Source organism: Gregarina niphandrodes (assembly GCF_000223845.1).
Source record: "Gregarina niphandrodes unplaced genomic scaffold scaffold00021, whole genome shotgun sequence".
Lineage (NCBI taxonomy): Eukaryota > Apicomplexa > Conoidasida > Eugregarinorida > Gregarinidae > Gregarina > Gregarina niphandrodes.
Window position 1 is genome coordinate 178,798 of NW_011645790.1, and position 17,190 is coordinate 195,987.

At 52.9% G+C, this 17,190-nt stretch overlaps 9 protein-coding genes across 9 annotated transcripts; 2 read left to right on the top strand and 7 right to left on the bottom strand.

Moving 5' to 3' along the window:
• Nucleotides 1-20: 20 nt before the first annotated feature.
• Nucleotides 21-2,733, bottom strand: GNI_102130 (hypothetical protein; the record flags this gene model as incomplete). The annotated part of the gene is made up of 1 exon (XM_011132901.1): nucleotides 21-2,733. A coding segment is annotated over one exon (2,713 nt), but the record flags the coding sequence as incomplete, so codon positions are not given.
• Nucleotides 2,734-3,395: 662 nt separating this feature from the next.
• Nucleotides 3,396-5,734, bottom strand: GNI_102140 (40S ribosomal protein S23; the record flags this gene model as incomplete). The annotated part of the gene is made up of 3 exons (XM_011132902.1): nucleotides 3,396-3,823; nucleotides 4,335-5,406; nucleotides 5,525-5,734. 3 exons carry the CDS (start codon nucleotides 5,732-5,734, stop codon nucleotides 3,396-3,398), a joined length of 1,710 nt encoding a protein of 569 aa, XP_011131204.1.
• Nucleotides 5,735-5,758: 24 nt separating this feature from the next.
• GNI_102150 (hypothetical protein) lies at nucleotides 5,759-6,526 on the bottom strand (the record flags this gene model as incomplete). Its single annotated transcript, XM_011132903.1, has 1 exon — nucleotides 5,759-6,526. One exon carries the CDS (start codon nucleotides 6,524-6,526, stop codon nucleotides 5,759-5,761), a length of 768 nt encoding a protein of 255 aa, XP_011131205.1.
• Nucleotides 6,527-6,560: 34 nt separating this feature from the next.
• Nucleotides 6,561-8,075, bottom strand: GNI_102160 (hypothetical protein; the record flags this gene model as incomplete). Its single annotated transcript, XM_011132904.1, has 1 exon — nucleotides 6,561-8,075. The coding sequence occupies one exon, from the start codon at nucleotides 8,073-8,075 to the stop codon at nucleotides 6,561-6,563; it is 1,515 nt and encodes a 504-aa protein (XP_011131206.1).
• Nucleotides 8,076-8,463: 388 nt separating this feature from the next.
• Nucleotides 8,464-8,886, bottom strand: GNI_102170 (hypothetical protein; the record flags this gene model as incomplete). Its single annotated transcript, XM_011132905.1, has 1 exon — nucleotides 8,464-8,886. One exon carries the CDS (start codon nucleotides 8,884-8,886, stop codon nucleotides 8,464-8,466), a length of 423 nt encoding a protein of 140 aa, XP_011131207.1.
• A 45-nt stretch (nucleotides 8,887-8,931) lies between these two features.
• Nucleotides 8,932-9,350, bottom strand: GNI_102180 (hypothetical protein; the record flags this gene model as incomplete). The annotated part of the gene is made up of 2 exons (XM_011132906.1): nucleotides 8,932-9,177; nucleotides 9,258-9,350. 2 exons carry the CDS (start codon nucleotides 9,348-9,350, stop codon nucleotides 8,932-8,934), a joined length of 339 nt encoding a protein of 112 aa, XP_011131208.1.
• Nucleotides 9,351-9,580: 230 nt separating this feature from the next.
• GNI_102190 (putative GMC oxidoreductase) lies at nucleotides 9,581-12,391 on the top strand (the record flags this gene model as incomplete). The annotated part of the gene is made up of 1 exon (XM_011132907.1): nucleotides 9,581-12,391. One exon carries the CDS (start codon nucleotides 9,581-9,583, stop codon nucleotides 12,389-12,391), a length of 2,811 nt encoding a protein of 936 aa, XP_011131209.1.
• Nucleotides 12,392-13,517: 1,126 nt separating this feature from the next.
• GNI_102200 (Vps52/Sac2 family protein) lies at nucleotides 13,518-15,948 on the bottom strand (the record flags this gene model as incomplete). Its single annotated transcript, XM_011132908.1, has 2 exons — nucleotides 13,518-14,883; nucleotides 15,005-15,948. The coding sequence occupies 2 exons, from the start codon at nucleotides 15,946-15,948 to the stop codon at nucleotides 13,518-13,520; spliced, it is 2,310 nt and encodes a 769-aa protein (XP_011131210.1).
• A 766-nt stretch (nucleotides 15,949-16,714) lies between these two features.
• GNI_102210 (hypothetical protein) lies at nucleotides 16,715-17,137 on the top strand (the record flags this gene model as incomplete). Its single annotated transcript, XM_011132909.1, has 1 exon — nucleotides 16,715-17,137. One exon carries the CDS (start codon nucleotides 16,715-16,717, stop codon nucleotides 17,135-17,137), a length of 423 nt encoding a protein of 140 aa, XP_011131211.1.
• Between the last annotated feature and the right edge of the window lie 53 nt (nucleotides 17,138-17,190).

The following is a 17,190-nucleotide window of genomic DNA, read 5'->3' on the forward strand; positions in this document are numbered from 1 at the left end:
GGGACGAGGGGTGGAGTTACCGTCTTGGTTAGCGAGACATATGGCGAGCGAGCGGAGGCATAGTGCGTGGTACCTGTGGCGGCAGTCAAGGGCGCAGACTTTGCCTTTGAGCGCCGCCGTCTCGAGTGGTAGGAGGTTGGCCACCGGTTCGTGGTGAGTGAGGAGGTCTCCGCAGATGTCGCAGATGGTGCTGGAGAGGGAGACGTGATGCGTGGTGGTCCCGGCGGTCTTCTCCAGGCATTTGCTAAGCTCTTGACGGCACTGCTCCTCGAGTTCTCGAGAGACCTGCGACTGGTCAAGCACGAGCAGCCGCACCGACTCCCAGAGCGCCTTGCCCAAGAGGTGCAGCTTCTTGCCCGACTCGTAAACCGACTTGAGCGAGGCCTCCAGTGTCAATCGTGGTGCCACCGTCTCTGGTCGGCCGGCCATGACCTTCATTATTTCCTTGGCCGCATGCACCGAGAGCAGTTTGCCGGGTTCCAAGAACTCGCGCAGCAGCGGCGCCAGGACGTGCGGCATGTCACGGCCGCACGTGCCGGCCACGCAGACGTAAGCCGGACTGGGGCGCACGACCGGCAGGTCCCAAGACAGCGGGAGCTGCTTCACGTCTACCATCTGAGTCACCAGCGCAGACGACAGTAACAGCAGCGCATGCCAGCTCGGCAACATGGAGAGCAACGAACACACCGAAATGATATGCAAACTAACCTCGCTCGTGTTGCAATACGTGGTCAACAACACGTCCAAGAAACCGCCCCATGCGTCGCCCCAGTGCAGCGCGCCACCCTCGTGCTCATTCCAAAGCGTGTACAGCAACCGCGGCGCTGGACACGGTGCGGCCCCCACCAACTGCAGAGCCAGGGCGGGCCTCTGCGTCACGCAAAAGAAGAGCACGCCGAACCGGAAGTCAGCACAACTAGGGGCGAACGCATCACTTCCCGGCACAGCCGTCTTTTCCGTCGTTTCGGGCGCGGCGGCTGGGAAGAGGGTCCCAGGCAGCAGGGCGTCATCCAATAGCCGTATGACACTGTCGTCCCAGGGGCGCACCGTCGACTGGGTGCATGAGTTGATGTGGAGAACGCCGTACTCTGCCAGCAACATTCGGTTCCGTGCAAGTAAGCTCCAGCGGCCGGGCTCTTGGAACAACCCGTTCCACCAAAAGTCGAACACGGTCATGGCGTGAGCTACGCGTGCACCGCCTTCGGTCAACAGCTCTGGCGAGACGTATCGGCCCAGACTGGGCGGCGCACTATCGAAGGAGTTGCGAGCAGCCTGCAGCAAAGCTTTCCACAAAACTCGAGGAGGTAAAGAACTCGAGTTCACGGCAGCTGCCAACAAAGAAACCTCCTGCATCGCAGTCGCCGTCTGCACCACCAGACACTTCAATCGGGCTGTAGTCGGCGTACATATGCCCAATGTCTGTATGCCTTTCGACCAAACCCAATTCAGAAGCTGGCGTGACCACGCAGCGCTCGTAACACCAGTCATTTCACTGGCCATCTCGATTGGCGTCATGGCGGCCCGCCTCCTCGGCTCAAAACTCACTCCCATCACTTCCGACAAGGCGTAGAGGAAGAACGCCTCCTCAATTGCGATATCCAATTGGTCAAAATCCTCCAGGAGTACGGCTTTCAACAACGGTACAAATGGAACTGTAGGACGTCTGGTACTCACCAAATCCGCCAGCGTCAAGAGGTTATCATGCGATTCCCACCATTGGCTGGAGCACGTATTCAAGATGGAGGTACACAAAGTCGTAAGGGACGCTGACGCAGGTATAATGAGGTCCAACACAGTATCGATGCCTTCATCGATAAGCACCGTCGGAGCGTCATCTTTTCGGGCCGATTTTTGCTTTAGTATGAGTTTTGCAGTAAATCTAGGAAGCAAATTTAATTGCGCACACACGTGTGCGGCGGCCGCGTCGTTTTCATTTAGTATCGAGAGAATTGGTTTGACGAGTTCCTTGTCGGTCAGGTGAATTAGTTTTTTGTATTTCGGGTCCCAGCCAAGCGCATTTATTAGTTCTACAACCAGGCAGACGGCCATTCGCTGAGGGTCTAGGACGGTGATTACTGGCTCCTCATCGCTTCGATCTTGGCTACCGGTGGTTCGCAGCCACTCCAGTATTTTGCCCGCGACTTCGCTCATGCCTGTTTTGCGGCAATGGGCCACGAGCATTTTGGCCGAGAGCATTTCTGCGTCTTTATGAGTATTGCATATGGCTGGGAATGTTTGCCCCGCAAGAATAGGGTCGTCGTTAACTCTCCAGGTAGACCTTCCTATCCAGGCAATTAGCAGCTCGTTGGCTTGGGGGTCGTTGGCTTTTTTACATCGATCTATAACTTTTTGCATGAAGCCGGAGACATTCTCTCGCAGGATCTGAAGTACTGTAGTAACATTCGAAACATTATTGGAACAATGCTTAGCCCTACTATCTCCGTCACCAACAACCGCCCTTAGCATCCCTCTGCTGCTTGATGGGGGACTGCCATTGTCCTTAACACCTGACCCAGCCGCAACAAGCAGGGAAGATTTCCAGTCATTTTCAATAGACGACGAACATGACGACGACGATCCCGAACCGAGCGGCCGGCTATCCATTATCCTATTAGACGGAAACAAAGTATGTACGATCAGACTGTTCAAACTACAGCTATTGGTCAGATATTGTACAGCATCTCTAATGTTGTCACTTAAATCCAATGTGTCTTCCAGCGCGACGACATCCATATTTTTTACTCATCCATGAAAAAAAGCTCTCTACCCGAACCATCGAATCCTCCATTAAATCATCCTGAAGTAAAGTTCTTGACCACGCTTATATCACGCATTTCCTCCCACTAAGATTAGAGACCTCACTTTCTTAACCACATCTTCCAAAAACATTCTCACGTCTTGTTCGTATGGAGCACACATTGGCACATCATATGTTAACAAAATTTGTTTGTCTGGCGTCGCATCAACTGAAGCGACAGGGATTGGCGGGTGTGGCTAGGTGATAGTTCGTGGTCGACGGGAGGGGAGGAGAGGGGGGGGAGAGGGGGTACCTAGTAAGTCCCGGATTGATTCTCCTGTGGGCAATTCGGGAGCAGAGTCTTGAATTGTAGTCGCAACGACACAATTGTCGGACTTTTGACAGAAGGTCAGGTTAGCCAGGGGATTGCGTTTGGGAGAGCGACCAATATGGTAATGCCTCACGCCTTGCATGTCACAGTACTGAGCAACCAGTGTTGTGGAACCATTAAGTTGTAGAGGCTCCCTTATTAGCCTCACAATCCAGCTATCATTCTGGCCAATAATGGATCGGCCGACAGTGGGTAACTGGCCGGGTAGCGTTTGGGCATTCAGGCTGGTTTCTGACATGGGAACTGTTAGCAGTTTGTGCAAAAAAATTATGCTCTGGGCTTCTCGATCTTTTCCTTAAAGAGGGCGAGAAGAGAGACACCGGCGACCTTGACAATCTTGAAACGGACACCCGGGATATCACCGACGGCGTGGCCGGAACGACCGAACCCGGAGACGAGGACGAGGTCGTTTTCCTCGATGTAGTTCAAGGAACCATCGCGCGGCACGAAGGCGGTGATCTTCTTACCCGACTTAACCAACTGGACGCGCACGCATTTACGCGACGCCGAGTTGGGCTGCTTGGCCTCTATACCCAACCGCTCCACAACAATGCCCTTCGCGTGCGAAGAACCTTGGAAAGGATCGTACTTCCAACGGGAGCCCAAGGCAACCTTCTTGTAAGCCTTATCGGCCCACTTCTGGGTCTTGCGACGAGTTCTCAACTTGCGAGCGCATTTGATACCGCGTGCAATACCTACACAAACCAAATATCACAATCCCTGTGGGTCACCGCCATATGCGGCGGGGACTTGTGTGCGGTGGGGAGCCTCCTCCGCGCGCGCGCGCGCTGCGCGACGGGGCCGCTCCGGCGAATACGTGTGTGTGCAGTCGTTCAGCGAGACCCGTTCAGCCTCGGGGACCGTCAGGGCCGCCAAGGTCTTCGTTCCGCTGCTTTTATCCTCGTGCCGTTACTTACCACCCATGCTGTGTTGCTGGAAGCCTTTAAGGGGACCAAAAAGCCCCTAATTTTTTTCCGACCGTTTTGTCACGAGGCCGCCCTCCCTGCCTCGGCCAGCCCGTCAGAACACTGCATTGACCCGTGGACTCATTCTGTCTGCCAGCCGACCCATATATGGTTGGCAACAATTCATTAAACCTCCCCGCCCCGGAGCTACCGTGGTCCTAGAGATAATATGGCCCCGCCAGGAGCTCTCAGGTCCCGGAGCTCTGCTGGCTTCGGAGCTACCGCAGTTCCGTCGCCATACGGGTGTCTTGGGCGTCCATTTTCTCTTCAGCCACTGGAGGCGCTGGTGCTGCCGCTGTCGTTTCCGGAACCATTGCCACGTCCGAAACCAGCGCGGCCTCGGTGACCAGCTTTTTTGTCTCCGGGGCTGTCTGAGACGGGGCAGTTGCTGCGGCGGGGTCGGGTCGGGGCTCGTCGGCGGCTTTGTTTCGTTTGGCGTCTGCGAGGGTTGCGTCTAATGGTCGTTTTCGTTCGAGTTGTCTTGCCCATTTTCGGGCTTCTTTGAGATATTCCTGTATCTTGGGTCTCCAGTAGTCCATGTTGTAGGATGCCATAAAGGTCTCCTGTTTGTATGCTTCATGGGCGGTGTGGTCGACGGTTTTGCGCAGTCGCGCTGCGGCCTCAGGGTCGCCCTTGGCGGCGATGTTAAGGAAGTTGGTGAGGAAGTCGTCTGCGTCAGCTAGCTGGTAACGTGTCTTGAGTACGTGTCGGAATACCCCGGTTGCGACTTCCGCCGGACGGAATAGGAAGTGCGTATCCGATGCGTACAACTGCAAGTATAGCTTCTCACACGCCGTCTGTAACTGACCCAACCATTCTACAAAGATCTCTTCCTCCCCCGCCGCCGGCTTCTCACCAGTTGCTGTTCCAGCCCCACGGGAGGCGGCCACACGTGACTCGAAATTCACGGCAGGGACGGTAAGCAGTCGATTCTTTTTCCGGAAACCATAGTAGGAGTTGACGAGGTGGGTCAGAGGTGCATCTCCATGCAAAATGCGGAAGTCGAACTGGATTGCCTGACACAAAATCGCTTCGTTCCCCAGCGCTTCATGGAACGCCGTCGTCTTACCCATCCCGTTGAATAATCGAGACGGCGACCGGTTCTCGCCAACCGCATCCTCGCACTTAATCGCCATTATCAACGCAGTGAACAAATAGATATTAGGCGGGTAACGACCCACTGACTCGCGTAAGTAGAACCGTGTATAAAAAGCTAAACATGTATCCGCGATCCGGAAGTCGAACTGATGCGCACCCATGATGTCCATCAAGTTACGCACAAACCACGCCACCAAGTCCGACTGCTTCTCCAACTACAACAACAACATACAAGGACACACGGTCGGGCACGTGGTCAAGTACGGGCACGTGGTCAAGTACGGGCACGTGGTCAAGTACGGGCACGTGGTCAAGTACGTGGTGTCAGCTTACGGTAATGGGACAGCTAGAGATCTTTTGTTGAGCTTCATTGGTTTCGGAGGACTCCGATTTTTCTTTAATTAGCGTTACCAGACTCCGTCTGAAGAAGACCTCCTTGATGCGTTGAAGCTCTGTCCTCGAAGACGCAATCCATTTGCGCAAATGACTGGTACTTTCCGGGTATCGTAAATCGGCAGTGTTGGCTGATGCAGCTAGGGACATCTATCGCATAATTATTCCCCCTGTCTAAGAAATTCTCGGTTTGATGGTCTTCCTGGTCATAGCCGGTTCTCTAGCAACACGGTGGTGCTCAGTGCCGAACGAGCACATGGGGTTCGACGAGGCTGGCTTGCTTCCAGCGACGTGGCAAAGCGTGTTACTTCCCGCCAGCGGGAGCCCTGACATTTGCATGCAATGTCTGCTGGCCGGCATGGTACCTCTGGACAAGGCCGCAGGTCTACTCACTAACTCCACCGCCCGGGGTTCAGCCGCCCGGGGCCCATTTGCCCAAGGCTCAGCCTTTAGTCTGGTTCCCGGCCAACCTGGATTGGCTCCGGCCTGGGTACTAGAGTGGGCTCCAACCTGCGGGGCCCAGGAACCAAAGTCCTCGCCGGCTGAGGATGTACGGCTTTTATGCGGCACGCCTTGGTGCGGTGCCCGCTCGCATCCTTGCAGGTTTTCCATTCCCCGCAGGTTCAGAACTCGGGCGGGCAAGACCGGCGATTTCACGGGTCGTTGCTCCTCCTCGGTTGTAGCGAGCGACCCCGGCCCTGGACGACGGTCGTTGTCGAGTTGGACCGTGATGCCGGTCTGGTAAACGGCATTTCTCTGTCGCCAAGCCATGCCCACGGTCGAAGGCACGAAGTAGGTTGGCAGCCCACGTTCGCTACTGACCACAGTGGATTCGTCATCCTCTAGGACAGCATCCATAAGCAGTGGAGGAGTGTGGTCGGGGAAAATGTTCTCGCTGGGCTGTTGAATTGTGTTGTGGGTGTCTGGCTGCAGACAGCACATGATTCGGTGCCAAAAATTGCCTGTAGAAAAAGAATCAGAATGGGAGGAGCTTCTTGCCTTTGTTAGGGGGCGCGGTCTCCGAGGTCGTGGACGCGCTGTTGAAGCCGCAAAAGGGATGTTTATGGGACTTGCTTGTTCCGCTGACAATCTTTTGAGAGTGGTGGGTGATCACGGTACCGTCATCGTAGTGTTCTCCAGAGGCATTGTACCCAGGCGCACTACGTCCAGACGCATCGTATCCGGGATTATAGCCCAGCGCCGCACTTCCGTTCGCGACGCTCGAAATTGCACCCTCAGCCTGCTTGCCTCCGCTGGCCGGCAAAAGATAGCAGTCGCCTGCTCGCTCCAAATCGTTCCGTATGCGCAACTGAGCAACCGCTTCGTTAAACCTCGTGGGCGGCATAACCACGATCTGGAAGGAGGCAAAACCCAACGCGTCTTGATTCGGTCTCAAATACATCGGAATGCACGAGTGCGCCACGGAAACAATCTGGGCAATCATATGAGAAACAAGCCTCATACAATGCGGCTGCCAGTCCCTGTTGTGAACACTGCAGTCCAATAATATTGCCAGGTGAGTGGGAACCGTATGGCCACATTGAAAATATTCAACTACTTTCGGGACTATCTGCGAGACCCATAGACTCTCCCACAGCTCGTACTCAACCGGTAATCGTCTCCAGCTTTCAATCAAATGATGCACAGTAAAAATCCGGTCGTTGATCGAATTTTGATTTATGACGCACACGCGTGTGCTACCAAGAGTGTCGCCGTCAGAACCGTCAAATTCCGCTCCCTGGTGCTGCAGAGACATGACTTGTATGCTGGGAAAGATTTCTCGGCAGTAGTGAAATATATTAAGCCGAGAGTCGGACTCTAGTCTAGTCTCCAGAGGACTTGAGGCATCGCTGTAATGGCAATATCGCAGCAAAAAGGCTGCGGGATCTACACAAACTTCTTCAACTATCATACGCTTAATATACTGGCGATGTATATCAGTAGGACCGGTGGGAATTTCCTTGGGTGGCAGTAAACGTGCTATCTTCCTTGACAGGGGCCAGGGTAACTTGATATAGGCGCATGGGATAGGTAGAGAGTCAGGTGAAAAGGCAACCGGACCATTTCGCCGGCTGCCGCGTTCCGGGAGTTGCTGAGGCGCAATTAGCTGGGACGTATAACCGGGTGCAGAACTTGCGCTTCCACACGTGTTCAACGTCCCACTATTCGTGCTGCCATAACCACCAAATCCACGTATGTAAGGACTCGCGTTATTAATGGTAACGGGATTCATGGCTGTTGAATTGATACCGTTTGGTATCGGCATTGAAGTCGGTCCTCCACCAAGTGATCCTCCACCAGGTAGTCCTCCACCAGATATCATATTGGCAGTGGCCCTTGACATCTCGCCTTGGCTGGAATCCTGTTGTGGAACGAAGCCAAGAGTTCCACCAGACGCATAATTCGCTAGCGATTGCCCCCTATGTTGAGGAATCTGGTTGGCGATCGTGGGAATGCTAGGGAACGCAGTCACGCGCGTGGGTGAATACATTACCCTAAAAAACGACGAGCTGGTGCACCCGAAGGAAGAAGTCGCACCTTACCGCACTTTTTATACAAAGGAGTACACAATTCTGACTAGCTCTTTAACTAGACACTCATCCAACGAAGTACCATTTAACAAAGTTCAGGAAAAAGACAACACCGGATCGTGGACCGCTTGAAAGGCACTTTTATACACCATGACACTATGAGGATCGTACTACCACACGATCGTCATAGAACCGCGTGACCGTGGCAACATGGCTGTCACAACAGGACCTTAGCGACATGGCCGCAAAGAAATAAAATCGATGGCCGGTATCATGAGTGCGCCATGTGGCTCGCGCCATCATGCGGTGTAAATGATACCTTGTGAGTATAACCATCTGAGCAAGGGATTATTCATGGGCAGGGTCAGGTGCGGAGTCTTGATAGGCAGGTGCGGAGTCTTGGTAAAAAGACCGGAGCCGTTCTCTCTTGAGGTACAGGCACTGTTCCTTCAGGTGCTCATAGTTCTTGACGAGAGTTGAATATCTGCGGATGATCCCGGCTAGTGGCACCGCATACACCTTCTCTGTGTCCGAAGGGACTCGGTTGCGATCTTGCACGTATACGTCTGAGACCTTACAGTACGCGTTTCCTGGAAGGAGAACTAAAAGGTCTTCCGGAGGTAATTCTGACGGCTTGTAAACTCGAGGTAGCGAACTGTTCAGCTGGGGCCTGAACAGCTGCTGCTGCAAAGGGTCCTCTGAAAATCCACGGCCGCGTGGCTGTCCCCTCGACGGGCTCAACAATCCATTGGGTCGCAATTGATTAACCATCTTGTGCCCCACTAACCAAACGTGCCTCACTCGAGGGGCCCTCGGTTACTCTTTCTTGTTGCCAGTTGCTTGGGCAGGTACTTTTCGTAAGATGAGTCGGAGAGCTGGCCGCAACGAGATCTTAACCAAAGACTGTTGGTCGCTCTTCGTAATTCGAGCGTGGATCATGGGCACATTGGCCCAGACAACCCAGTTCGAACGATGACCTCGAAACCCGGCAATTCGCCCCACAGCTTCCATCCGCACCGTGCTACCAACGGCTCCAGGCTGATCTAGACACCGCTGCATAGTCTGCAAACAAAAGTTAATCCGCTAGACTAAGTGTGTGTGCGCCACACGCGCGCGTGTGCGCTGCACACAAATGCACCTACCTCAATGCCGTAAGCATACAGTTTCTCAGCAACATCCCGAGTCAGTAGCGACTGCTTCTGCATGTCCTTCAATGCATCCGCGAGTGACTGCATTATTAGGGTACCTGACACATCCTCTTCTTCCAGCATAAAAAAATTCGAACACACTGGTTCAACCTCGCCGATTCAACTGTATAGATCCACGGGTTAATTCACCGTACGTAGGTTAATTCACCGTACGTACCTTCACCAAGAAAAGAGATTGTTACGGCCATTTGTTCGCGTGGGAGTGCAACAGTACAGAACTGGTTTATAAGTACCAGTTCCGAGAACATTGCGCAGAGATGATTGGAAGGTTAGTGAAGTTGGAACTTCTGTATGGCTTGTCAGTTGGCGATAGTGGTCTTTTCCAGAGGCTGATGCTGAGTAACAGCGGACTGCCGAGCATCTTCGAGAATCGACGTTTGTCGTTTCCCGAGTTCCTTTTGTCGAGATTGCCCCCTACTATGTTGCGTAAAGCTGCGCCCGGGGAGACGTTTGACTACATTGTGGTGGGCGGTGGTGGATCAGGTTGTCCTTTGGCGCGTACGTTGGCGGATGCGGGTTACAAGACGTTGTTAATAGAGCGAGGAGGGCTTCGGGAAGAGCATCCAGTGACATGGACTTTAGACGGTTCGGGGGCGACCCTGATGGACGCGCAGGTTAGTCAGCCTGTGGTGACGACGGAGGGTTATATCTCTCACATAGGTCGTGTGCTTGGCGGCGGTACATCAGTCAATCTAGGTTTTTACATTGAAGGCAATGATATGGAGTCGACTGTGGAGTTTCAGGATAGCGGCCTCTGGCAGCAATCGGTGCTATGGCTTCGAGACCGACTAGCGTTTCCGGCGGACCATAGCTCAGTCTATGATAAACATTTACAGCTGTTTATGGAGGGTATCACCGCCAATAATTCCGTTGGAAATTCTCCCGAATATGTGCGAGGACGCACATGGAATGGTATGAGTCTCTTTGAGACGAACACCAGGTTCCGGGCGTCTGCCGATACACTATTAGGCCCTATTGACCAGTACCCACCTAGTCTGGTCCTAAGTGTTAATACGACAGCAACGAAAATTACATTTGTTCGAAATCTTGAGGATCGCTTCCTCAGAGCTGACTGTGTCGAGGTGGAAGACACCGCCGGGACGGTGGCTCTGCTCTCCAAGCCGGAGTCCGTAGTTGGCATTCTGCAAAGCGAGAACACTCTTAGATCATGGATCCGATGGTACCCAAACATTGTGCGCTTTATTGGGTCTTTGTTTCAACGACGGAAACCAGCCCCTAATAAGTATCAGGTCTGCCTCAATGACCACCCGGACTCCAAGATCATATCCTCCGCTGGAGCTATCCTCACTCCTGCCCTGCTCTACCAGTCAGGCATCGGCCCGCTTGAAGAGACTAGACGCCTTGGAGTGCACAACATTCTTCCTCTTAGACACCTGGGCCGTAACTTGGGGGACCGAGTCTTTCTACCCATCGCCTTCTTCTTCAAGCGGCACATACCAAACCTCTTTGACCCAGCCATCCTAAGGTCGGCCGCTCTGTGGGACGCAACCACAACATTCAACAATCGAGGTTCCGTGTTTGCAAACACCACTCAGAGGCCCATCCAAGAGTCTGTGGTCCCAGAGTCGATGATCCAAGATCAGGCCACCCACCAGGGGTCTTCGGATGCCGAAGTGTCCTTGGAACAAGTGCCTTATGCCGAAGGCATGGGAAGACATAAACCGCGTTATAGAACGCAAATGAGCGCCCTGAATGACTTGCTACAGATCTCAGACCCGTCCCCCTCGGAAGACCAAGCGATACTACAAGACCAAGTTGCTCCCGAAGGTCAGGAAGGGCCGGAGGACGCGTCCATCCCGGAATCGATGCCGGAGTCGGGGCGTGAATCGGTGGATGACGGCCTGCGCGATAAGCACGCGTTTTCGTCGAAGGAGTTGGAGCAGATGCTTCACTCTCACATGTCTGTGGAGCACTCCCGCTGGTTAGCAAGCAAGACCGCGGGCGAGAATGATGTAGAACAGGGTGATGTGGACCAGCGCGGTGAGGAACATGGTGGTGAGGACCAGGACGAGGATATCGGACTGGACGGTGTGCGGGACGAAGAGGGTCGGCTGGTCTTCCAGGGGGTGGGAGGTATGGGTGGTTTTAGGAGCGGTCGGAGTTTGGTCGGATTGGAGGAGATTTCAGGCGGGTTAATGACAACGGGTTGTGGAGTAGCGACGCGCTATTTCTTTCCGCCGTTGTTGCGAACATCGGCGGCTGTGGACGTTGCACTAGACACATTGTTCGGTTGTGCGACGCATCGACCAGGACCAGAGGGCGGTCGGGGCGTGTTTTCGCTTTGTGCATTGGTGGACCCGATCCTGAGTTGTTTCCGACATAGTGCAGCTCTTGTTTACTTGCTACCTCAGCCCAAGTCGCTTGGTCAGGTTAGCATTGGTGGCCCGGATGGGTCTAGCGTGACGGTGCAGGGCAACTACTTTAAGGACGACCGAGACGTCGTTTCGGCGACCATCGGGCTGGCAAACATCTTGCAGGCGTTGGACAATTCAACCATCTTTGACGAGGTCTTTGAGTTCTCCTCCTCTTACCCAGCTCCCGCCTCGTCTTACCGCGGACCCGCCGTGACCCTCAACCCGGGGGCACCCTCGACTGCCGCACTCCTGAGTGGTCGGAGCACGTGTCCCGTATTGATTCGAGACAAGTTGAGTACGTTGTTCCAACGGATCACGGGCATGTTGACACCGTACCTGAGTCTGCAGGAAGCACGGGTGGCCGTTGAGGAACTGCCCGAGGACCTTAACAGCTTCAGCCGCTACGCCTCCTTCCCGGCCGTTCTACCTAACCCCTATGACGCCGACGATGTCGCCGCTTTCGTCCAAAGGGCCTCCACCAGCATGTGGCACTGGTACGGATCCGCACGTATTGGCCGAGTCGTAGACTCCAACTTCGCCGTAGCCGGCACCCGTCGTCTCTCCATCGTAGATGCTGGGGTAATCAGCCGCTTACCGAAAATGAACCCCCAAGTCGGCGTCATGACACTCGGCCGCTATGCCGCTCTTACCATACTCCGCAAACGCACCAAACCAGCTACTTGGACCACCTAACGAAGCCCACCTAACGAAGTCCACCTAACGAAGCCCACCTGACGAAGCCCACCTGACGAAGCCGAATCCGGTGGGATGTGCCCAATACCTTGGGCTGTGTCAACCTCTAGACACCGGCGCACAGTTAGTTAGCTAGATAGTTCGCTGGTTCATTTTCCCTAGTTCATTGGACGCCCCTTTTGTCCATTAGATGCCGCCTTTTGTCCATTGGACGACGTCACTCTTACGAACAAAAGAGGGCACACAAGAGTGACGGCATAAATCCACCAGAACACCGGACAGACCTATTACCCCTGGTCGTTAACCCTGAGTCCGTCAACCCTTAATTCATTGATTCACTTCCCTTTATCCATTCGTTGACTTCCCTTTGTTCTTTGTATATGAAACTATCTAATTGTCGAGCAACGGAAACGCACCCTGTGCGCTCTGAGTCCTGGTTCATTTCGCGGCGGCTCACATGCAGCAGGTGTTGACAAGGCGCCGAACCACATTGAAGATGCCGCCGGATAGTCGAGTGCTGAGCACGATAATGGGTCTTGGTCCCGCCACGGACTGGGTCGTCGACGGTGGAGGGGCGGGCAGACGTCTAAGTAGGGTGGGGAACGGTGCAGACCGGTTCACGCTTATAAGGTCCAGGGACTCGTGCACTCCTGTCACGACGTCATTCCGGCAGGTCGGACACGTCGTAAACAGGTCCAGCCACGGCAACACACAAGCAGAGTGGAACTGGTGCAGGCACGGCAGTCGCTTCAGCACATCTCCGTCCATATAATCGCATTGGCATATCGTGCACAGCCTGCCATACGCGCTTCTGTGTGCACAGGCGTGTGCACAGGCGTGTGCACACGCGTGTGCACACGCGTGTACAGGTGCGCGCGAATCGGGGCTGAATCGGTTTGCGCCCCACGGTGTAGGGTGTCAATCAACCAACGGTGCAGTGAGTGACATGATGGATGAGTGCAATAAGGGCGCTAGGTGCACTTAGGGCCGTTGCTTACTTGTTGGCGTAGATCCTTCTATGATTCTTGACGCGACATTCAGGCAGCAGATCTCGGATTTCCTGAGGAAGTCCGCCAGCCCCCGCGCTGCCAGTTGTAGTGAAGATCATAGAAGGATCACTGGAAAATTAGTCAAAATACTTTTTGATGTTTGCCAAAAGTTCGCTGGGCTGGATCAGGCTGCCGGTGTTTATTTCGGCTTGGCCCAGAACAGATACGAGTCGGGAATGGAGGACTACGTACTTGGTGACAATTTCTTTGGCTAAGGACAGCTGCCACTCTTGTATTTTTTGTTCAGCATAGCTAGTCCTCCTGTCGGTTAACTCTTGGCGAGATGGTGGCGTGAGTACTTGATAGATAGAGGCGAGGTCTTTTTCGAACTCTACGTTGGTGTATCTAGCTAGCTTGATTCGGGTGGGTTCTGTAATGGAACCTGAGTTTTCAAACTGGGTTTCGGCTGCATGTACCGTCTCAAGAAGCCCGGGTCGGATTTTCGAAATGCAGGTCCTCGCCAAGTCGTCGATAAGCGAATTTTTTTTCGTCTCCGCCCAGTCAATCATATCCTCCCACCACTCTAACCGCCCTTGGACGTCCGCATCGGACTCGTCATCCAAGACCAGTGGGCGACTGGAGTCTGAAGTCGTTGATCTCAACTCCTCCAAAGCCGATTCCTCTAGCGTGGTCAAAATATATTGCATATCGAACAATAGATTAATCCTTTCATTCGGAGAATTGAGGTCTAAATTCTCGTAACTGTTTTGCAGAACATCCTTCACCTGCTTCACGGCATCCGACTCGGGCACAGATATCGACAATATGATTAACAATTGCACGAGGACGGGCGCAGTCGATTCGTGCGGCAAACGATTTCTAAGCACACTGCTGCCCTTGCGATGAAATATATCCGTACTATCCGTCACTACCATTGTAGGCTTATTGTTGTGACGGATGGTATTTAAAACCGAGTCGGTAACCAGCGCAATTTGCTTATTCAAACACTGGCTCAATGTAACAAGAACGCTCTCCATAAATGCTGCCTCGCTCTTTTTTACCGCAGCTGTACAGTCCCCGAGACCCAAGAATATATCCGAAAGTCTTCGCATCAAGGTTAAAGACACTAAATCCCAGTTTCCAGTTATCAATAAATTTTTGATTTCAATGCGCGCTTTCGACAAACACTTACCAAACACTCGCCCGAATTGGGAGGTTAATGGCGATCCCCACGATAAACGAAAGCCCAGCGACGACGATGACGCCTCAGACGTCAATCCAGCCCCTGCAGTACTCTCACAAACGGCTTCGCTTTGCGATACGTCTTCTTTGCTAACCATAAAATAAGAATGCATAAAATCCATCTCAGCCATTCCGGTATCCATCAAAGCTTTAATACACATGCGGTATAAATCCTCCATCTCCCAAACGGTATCGAACGTAGTCCTTAGGGGCGGGATCGGCTTGTCATACTCCTTGAGAATTTTAGACCTCTCTAGAATTCTGTAACACCAAATATTTGATCACCCCCGTCCCGTCCCGCCCCCCCCCCCGGTCCCGGTCCCGGTCCCGGTCCCGTGTAACCCCCCGGTTCCGGTTCCGGTTCCGGTCCCGTGTACCATACTTCTCAAGAGGGCCACATAGTTCGCTTTCGTTGACCCGTGTACTGCTGGTCGGATTCGTAGAACCCTCGTCCTGTATTCGTAGATCATTGAACCTGTTCAAACCTACCCTATCCATCAGGGTTCGAACTAACCCCACACTTGAGTCATCAGCGACTCCAAAGCCATTGAGTGCTTCATCGAACACATTCAATTGAAGTCGCGCGAATCGTTGATTGAGAGTGTATTTATCGACCACCACAGCGGATCTCTTGATCAAGTCCCTGATAAGTTGGAAGTAGTCTTGCACTTGCTGCATGTGCAGGGCCCCCAGGGTATGCTCGTAGCTCTTTATGATGATCGGTCGCTGCATTGACTTATTAATGCTAAGGTAGTCGAACGCCTTTTTGGTCGTCTCATAAAAGGCTCGTCTGGACGTAGCAATTTGTGCATGTGGTATGAAATTAGCCTTAAGGGACGTTTCGATATGTCGAGTAATCCGTTTAACACTAATTTCGGCGAGGCCCATAAGCTGGGTCTGTGCGTCATCTAGAGTCTTCCAATCCGCCTTATTATACGACAATGCGGTCTTTAGTTTTGTATTCAGTTCTTCCACATGGTCCCAAAATTCACTCGATTCTGTATTTTCCCCCGTATACACCGGAGCGGAACGAATCCCACACTCGGCTTCCGGACTAATTACAATGCTGGCTAAGTACTCCCTCAGTTTTGCGGCTATCATGGTGTTCTTCTCAGCTTCCGAAAGCAATGCTGTAGTCGAATCGTTAATGCTCGATACCGATATCAAGTATTGCGATATTGAATCAACAAAGCTAGTCAACTCCATACACATCTCGTCAATGCGCTCAATCGCCTCGTCCAGCATTCGGTTAGACTCCAGTATCTCGTCTCCATGTGCCAACAACCATTCTAAACACCTGTTCTCTTGAAGCAATATTTCCTCCATAAATGTCAATTATGACCTATGATGACCGACCACACAGTTGGTAGAGACCTTTGCGATTAATGAACTCGCGACCAACGAACTAGTGCGTCTGGGTGCGGGTGGTATCGTGGAGGAGCAACAATTGGGTTACTAAGTTACTTTCAATCGACCTTTGCCGACGGTTGCCCTTGCGGACGGATGCCAAGTGAATAGGAAGGTAACCGACCACATCGCGGCCTACATTTTGCCTGTTCGGAAGGCCGTCCATCTCTTCAGAAGGCCGGCCGCCTGTGTTTCATGGAGGACTTGCCCGAAACAATATTTGCAGTTCAGAGCTAGCACCCTTTACCTACCTTTATCAGTGTAAGACGCAGGCCTTACCCCTGACCGAAAACAATATGACAGTTACATGACCCCGTTAAGACGTCGATGAACAAATCGGCGAAAACTTTCATTCAGTCACAATAGATCACAAAGCCTCAAGTGATTGGATTCGGCTGACTGTGAATAGCTTGCCCCGCAGACTCTGCCACCTGGAAAAACGCGCCGTGATGGAATATTTAAGGAATATTGCAAACGGGAAAAAGGTGAGTTGTTCAAGGACCATCGTGTATGCCAGTGCGTCTAGAGAGAATAATAAAAAGGAGTTGTCGGGGCACGATAGCTAGGACCTAACAGCATGAGATCAGGTAGTTAGTTACGACGGCTCACTAGTCTGAATCGTGAGTGACAAACACGCGTGTTACTCCCCGCCGAAGCAAATATTCTTGGGGAAAAAAAGAATTGTATGGAGTGGACTGGGCTTGTAAATCCCACGACTCTGTCGACGGATGATGCCGAAACTGTTTGTTGCGGTTTGAGTTTCCTGAAGCGGACAGGTGTTCCTGTTCCTGAGGGAGCGACTGACTTGCTTGACGCACTCCGGCTCTTAGCACCGACACACTCGGCGGTGGCAGACCCAATGATAAAGATCCTGGCTCCTGTGGTAACGCCACCACGTCGCAAGACGGATCAGGCCCACGAAAAGTCGAACAAAGCATCAGCAGAGGCATTCGAATACGATGGAGGCGCGGATATTGATGCATGGCCCGTGTCCCAATTTTTCGGGATGCTGAGCTCATGTGAAGGTCAGGATGGCATTTTGTCCATTGTCCAAAGTTCTGGAAGTGGCAAGAGCCGATATGTGGCGGATATTGCGCAGGAAACGTAAGTGTTACACGCATTCAGCGATACTTCCTTTTTAGGCTGGTCTTTTATGCTTCG